At 42.4% G+C, this 6,614-nt stretch overlaps 1 protein-coding gene across 11 annotated transcripts in view; it reads right to left on the reverse strand.

The window, feature by feature from the left end:
- syne1b (spectrin repeat containing, nuclear envelope 1b) overlaps window positions 1–6,614 on the reverse strand; it is a 137,606-nt gene extending 130,992 nt beyond the window's left edge. For 9 of the 11 annotated variants that reach the window (XM_036954559.1, XM_036954553.1, XM_036954555.1 and 6 more), the window contains exons 1-2: window positions 6,076–6,614; window positions 2,051–2,112 (exon numbers count right to left, since the gene is read on the reverse strand). In XM_036954559.1, the coding sequence (XP_036810454.1) occupies window positions 2,051–2,112; window positions 6,076–6,154 (141 nt within the window). In that variant the 5' untranslated portion in view covers window positions 6,155–6,614. The remainder of the gene's footprint in view (window positions 1–2,050; window positions 2,113–6,075) is intronic. The other 2 variants (XM_036954558.1, XM_036954560.1) reach the window with 1 other exon arrangement.

Here is a 6,614-nt window from a genome sequence, read left to right on the forward strand (position 1 = left end):
CATTGTCATAAAACATTCAACCAATGCAAAAGTGCTTGGTAACGTGAGAGGAAATGGACACAATGGGAAAAGCGTGACTGCCCAGTGAAAGTTCAAACTAAAAGGGCCAGCACTTTCCATCATAAAACCAACATATTACATTTTGTTCCATTCAGAATTTGATTAAAAAAATCTATTTTAAAATGGGAACTTTAAGGCAACCGTCATGTGGTCTATCGTAATCCTTTCAGAATGGCTTGCTTACTTGACGGAAAAGGTTTAGATGAGATTAGATAAACTGTTTGAGAGATGAACTGATAAGAATTGAGATTTGAATCCCTCCTACAGTAGCAGTAGGCTAGTGAACTGGAGCGAGAGGCTCATGGCTAGGCTTATTCTACATGTTCATTGGTATGCACAGAGAGAGAGAGCGAGAGAGCGAGAGAGAGAGAGAGTGAGAGAGAGAGATGGAGAGAGGAAAGGAGAAAGAGAGAGAGAGAGAGACAGAGAGAGCGAGAGAGATAGAGGTGAGAGTGTGTGTGAGAGAGGGGGTATAAGTGTACAGCATGAATAATGAGGAATAGACCTCCGTGGTGACTTATTGGCCAGCCACATTACTCAGATTCTTCCAACGTTTTTGACCCCACGCTTTGAACTGCCTCCCCGTGGGCCAAATGTGACAGGACAAAAGACAGATCTCTCCGCTGGGTTCAAAACTTAAACCCTGTACTAGTTGATTAGTCACCCTGTCTGGCCAAGCAGCAGCACAATGTGCTGTGTCACCGAAAACGTTTGAGCCAGCAAAACCTGGCTATCTAAAATACAGCAAGAAAACATGGTTGGCACTAACAGTATCTATGAAGCACATATCTGTAATGCGTTATGCACATACTCATGATGATGATGATGATGATGATGATGCCATTATGAGCTATCCTATGTGTTTATATATAGCTATAACTCATGATGAGTATGTTTATAGTGTTAAATAGCTGAACTGTCATATGGCCTTTTGGAGCACACTCTGCTTCCTGCAGAGAAATGTTCCTCCCACATCACACTCTCCATCTGCACCGTGCTGCTAAACTCTCCCTGCCTGCCAAATCTAGCCATGGACAAATATATCCACACACGCACGCCCTCACACACACACACAAACACACACACACAAGTGTGCAGGCATACTTATAGGCACAAACGCAGCACACACACACACAAGCGCGTGCACACACACAGTTTTACTCTACAGGTATTATCTTCTCTAAAATTCTGCCCTGGTGATCTCCTGTATACAACACAGTGACACGGATAGTTCTACCTTCCTAGTCAACTTTACTCTGTCCATCACATTGGCTCGGCAAGGCATGCTGCAGGCATATTGTAAGCTTACTGAGGAACTGAGAAACACACGGATCTCTGCCCTGAGTCATCTTTACTAGTGTCTCTCTCTGTCTCACTCTCCCCTGGTCTCGTTTAAAATACATTTACAGGACTGATTCTACAAACAACTCAGTAGCTACACTGTAACACAATCCAAACATCCGAATGAGGAAAAACATATCTTGAAATGTGAACTGTCTATTATGGCCTCAATCAAACTGTAGTTTTCCACGTGTACAAAATTGACATAAAAACCTCTGACACTTTGTTTGCATAATGTGGTTCCATTACACTAGGAGGTGCCTCGCAGAATCATTATGATTGGATGACAACCCTCATCTCATGGTCCAATCTCTGTTCACACAGGGTCACGAGGACTACTGAAATGCCACTGTCCAGAGAGCAGCTATAAAACTGGGCGGTCAAAGGCAGCAGTACAATACTACTACAGCCATCTGATAACAAAGGTCAGGATAATATTCGGGATAGCAATATTATCATAGTGATACAATTGCTGTATATCAGTGATTATACCATTGTAATAACGTTATTTCATCATCTCCGCTCCTATACGGAAAGGGAAGCTGCGGGTGGCATGATAGTTAACTCATCATGATGTGTTAACACACAACACATATCTTATCAAGTGTTGTGTTGAAGCACAAAGACATAGTAAAGGATACCTTCTTACCTTTGCCAAGTGGGAGTTTATCCATTTTGTAAAGGTCCTCTTCTGTACGGCCTCTTGTTCATCTGGAATTGAAGTGGTACAGAACATGGTCAATACATGATGTCACACAAGATAACTGCCTACCCTGCTCAAAACTGCTGCCTCCCCTGTTTCATCGGTAGTTCGAGCCCTAAATGCTGATTCGCTTACAGTCATGGTATATCAGACTGTATACCACGGGTATGATGAAACATTTATTTTTACTGCTCTAATTAAACTGGTAACCAGTTATAATAGCAATAAGGCACCTCAGGGGTTTGTGGTATATGGCCAATATACAACGGCTAATGGCTGTATCCAGGCACTCCGCAACTAAGAAAAGCCCTTAGCCATGGTTTATTGGCCATATACCACCCCACCCGTGCCTTATAGCTCAAGTATATTCTCTATTCCCAACGCTTCTTGCAGCCTGTTCAAGTAAGTGCATTCACAAACAATGTGAATATTTAATTGAGTTGTGAGTAGTATCCATTCTGTTCACGAGTGTAGACCTCTGATCTGCGCAGCCCCAGACCACACAGTAATCTAAGCAGGGATATGGCACAGAGTTTCCCAAACTCGGTCATGGGGACCCCAAATGTTGTTTTTTACTCTGATACTCCACAACTGATTCAAATGATCAAAGCTTGATGATTAGTTGATATTTGCAATCAGCTGTGTAGTACTAGTGCAAAAACCAAAACGTGCACCCCTTGGGGTTCCGAGTTTAGGGAAAGGCTGGCATAGAGGAGGTGAAAGAGGAAGGAAGTTATGCAGTGGTATGGAAGATTAGAGGAAGAGATGAAGAGAGGAGAGATACATTGGTGCATCCTGCAACACAATTACAGCTCCTTGAACGCACATATATAAACATTTAGGTGTACAACAACGGAACATGTGGACATACAGTTGAAGTCGGATGTTTACATACACTTAGGTTGGAGTCATTAAAACTCATTTTTCAATCACTCCACAAATTTCTTGTTAACTAACTATAGTTTTGGCAAGTCAGTTAGGACATCTACTTTGTGCATGACACAACTCATTTTTCCAACAATTGTTTACAGACAGATGATTTCACTTATAACTCACTGTATCACAATTCCAGTGGGTCAGAAGTTTACATACACTAAGTTGACTCCTGTAAACAGCTTGGAAAATTCCAGAAAATTATGTCATGGCTTTAGAAGTTTCTGATAGGCTAATTGACATAATTTGAGTCAATTGGAGGTGTACCTGTGGATGTATTTCAAGGCCTACCTTCAAACTCAGCGCTTCTTTGCTTGACAACATGGGAAAATCAAAAGAAATCAGCCAAGACCTCAGAAAAAAATTGTAGACCTCCACATGTCTGGTTCATCCTTGGGAGCAATTTCCATGTTACACAAGTATAAACACCATGGGACCACGCAGCCGTCATACCGCTCAGGAAGGAGACGCTTTCTGTCTCCTAGAGATGAAAGTACTTTGGTGCGAAAAGTGCAAATCAATCCCGGAACAACAGCAAAGGACCTTGTGAAGATGCTGGAGGAAACAGCTACAAAGTATCTATATTCACAGTAAAACAAGTCCTATATCGACATAACCTGAAAGGCTGCTCAGCAAGGATGAAGCCACTGCTCCAAAACCGCCATAAAAAAGCCAGACTACAGATTGCAACTGCACATGGGGAAAAATATTGTACTTTTTGGAGAAATGTCCTCTGGTCTGACGAAACAAAAATATAACTATTTCGCCATAATGACCATCGTTATGTTTGGAGGAAAAAGGGGGAGGCTTGCAAGCCGAAGACACCATCCCAACCGTGAAGCACGGGGGTGACAGCATCAAGTTGTGGGGGTGCTTTGCTGCAGGAGGGATTGGTGCACTTCACAAAATAGATAGCATCATGAGAAAGGAAAATTATGTGGATATATTAAAGTAACCTCTCACAACGTCAGTCAGGAAGTTAAAGCTTATTGCTTGGTCGCAAATGTGTCTTCCAAATGGACAATGACCCCAAGCATACTTCCAAAGTTGTGGCATAATGGCTTAAGTCAAGGTATTGGAGTGGCCATCACAAAGCCCTGACCTCAATACTATGTACAATTTTGTAGACAGAACTGAAAAAGCGTGTGCGAGCAAGGAGGCCTTACAAACCTGACACAGTTACACCAGCTCTGTCATGAGGAATGGGCCAAAATTCACCCCTTATTGTGGGAAGCTTGTGGAAGGCTACCTGAAACGTTTGACCCAAGTTAAACAATTTAAAGGCAATGTTACCAAATACGTATGTGTAAATGGCTGCAAGGGAGTCAGGCGCAGGAGAGCAGATAGTGGGTAGCAAACAGAGCCTTTTATTTAGGCGAACCAAAAGCACACGGCACAACGAACACGAAATACAATATGGGTTGACATAACCTAGCGCAACCAGACATACATGAAACAGATAAACAATACCACAGAAAGACATGGGGGAAACAGAGGGTTAAATACACAACATATAATGAGGGAAATGAGAACCAGGTGTGTGGGAAAAAGAGACAAAACAAATGGAAAATTAAAAATGGATCGGCGATGGCTAGAAGACAGGCGACGTCGACCGCCGAACACCGCCCGAACAAGGAGAGGCATCGACTTCGGCAGAAGTCTAACTGAGTGTATGTAAACTTCTGACCCACTGGGAATGTGATGAAAGAAATTAAAGCTGAAATAAATCTTTCTCTCTCCTATTATTATTATTTCATATTCTTAAAATAGAGTGGTGATCCTAACTGACCGAAGACAGGGAATTTTTACTAGGATTAAATGTCAGGAATTGTGAAAAACTGAGTTTAAAATAATTTGGCTAAGGTGTATGTAAACTTCCGACTTCAACTGTACCTAATGACTAAACAGGACATTACCAGCATCATGATACTCGTTAGTATCGTGGCAAGGAAACAAAACACAAAGCATATTTAAATTCTTTAGGAAAACAGCCCTAATGATGGAAACAAACATCATCAAACTCACATTTATTGATTTTTCCAAGCTTTAGCTCACAAGTTTTCATTTTTGCCATGTAAAAAATATGATGATACTGGTATCCTCCCGGCCCTACTAAAGATGCACCCAAACCACCTTTAAAAAAACATATATTTATAATACAATCACATATAATGATTAGATATTGACAGGTGTTTGCTCAACTAAAAGTCCCATCAAAGTAAGAGTCCTAAGTAGATCAAAGTATAAGCAGAGGAGACTTCTGTTCACAGCTTCACACATCTTGCAGACTCACTGCTCAGTGTCCAACCCACCAATAACGGCATGCATACTCTTTCAGGTCACCCCCAGCCTGCGCTTTTGTAGCGAGGGGGATAATATATGCAGACAGACTCTGTGCCTCATGCATAATACATTTCTGATTTCACACTACACAAAACATCTGTCGCTTCATAGAAGAAAAGGGTGACTTGCATTGCACAGCGTTTGTAGTTCACTAAACACACAGTGACATGTGCATATGTGTCAGTAGGTTGAGCAATGCTGCACATACACAGTGGCCATTTTTAAACATCCGCACTTAAAGTATACTCGCTGGTCACGTGATGCTGGAGAACAGGGCTATGCTAACAATAGAAAGCCTCCACAGAGAGAAAATAACCCATATTAACTCAAAGGCATATAGTGTAATCTGAAGGAGCATCAGTGATGCACATACAGGGATGCCCAGTGAAGCGTACAACATGCATAGTGCTGTATCTGGTTTACCTAGCTAAACCAAAGTCTCAGTAAACTCCTTATTATCCTTATTATTTTCTGCACTAACTAAATCCTCCACCATATGCCTTACATACATAGTGCTGCTGTGTCTATATATATATCTGGTTTATGCATCTGGTTCACCTCCATGTAAATCACATTCCAAGCTTGGTTCCTTGTTATTTTCCATACGCATGAACTCAATCATCCACTAAGGATGAGAGGATGGGATGCAGTGAGAGATGACAATCTATAGAAATCACTGCTGCTGGCCTACTTACCGCGGAGATACTGAAAGAATCCCGTCACCAGGTTGAGAGAAGAGGTCTTTTTGACGGCTACATCCTTATAGTGAGCCATTATCCACACACACTCCTTGCCTCCCTCCCTGTGCCCTTCACATTGCAAGCTTGTTGTGAGCCTCTGTATGTCTGTCTGTCTGTGGGAGTTGATGATGAAAGGCTATCCACAGTGGGAAAAAAACTGAAGAAAGAGGGGAAAAACAGAGCTGTTCCTTTCCCTTTTATTCCAGGCGGCAGGAAGCAAAACAGGTCTGGGCTGCCTCAGCCTGGTTGGTCGCTTGTTTCCCCGGTGACAACACAGAGCTGAGCTGCTGGGGGCTGACTGCCTGCTGCAGCCTCAATCCCCTCCTACCCCGACACACACCCCTCACACACACACACACGACCAAACACACAGAGATCAGTGGAAAGCCCTCTAATAGAGACAGATACATACAATCTTTCCCATCCCATCCTTCCCTCCTCTTCCTGTTATTCTCCCAATATCCAGAAGAGCTATGTTTGTGTTGTGTGGATGT

This window comes from Oncorhynchus mykiss, chromosome 19 (assembly GCF_013265735.2).
Source record: "Oncorhynchus mykiss isolate Arlee chromosome 19, USDA_OmykA_1.1, whole genome shotgun sequence".
In the NCBI taxonomy this organism is placed as follows: Eukaryota; Metazoa; Chordata; class Actinopteri; order Salmoniformes; family Salmonidae; genus Oncorhynchus; species Oncorhynchus mykiss.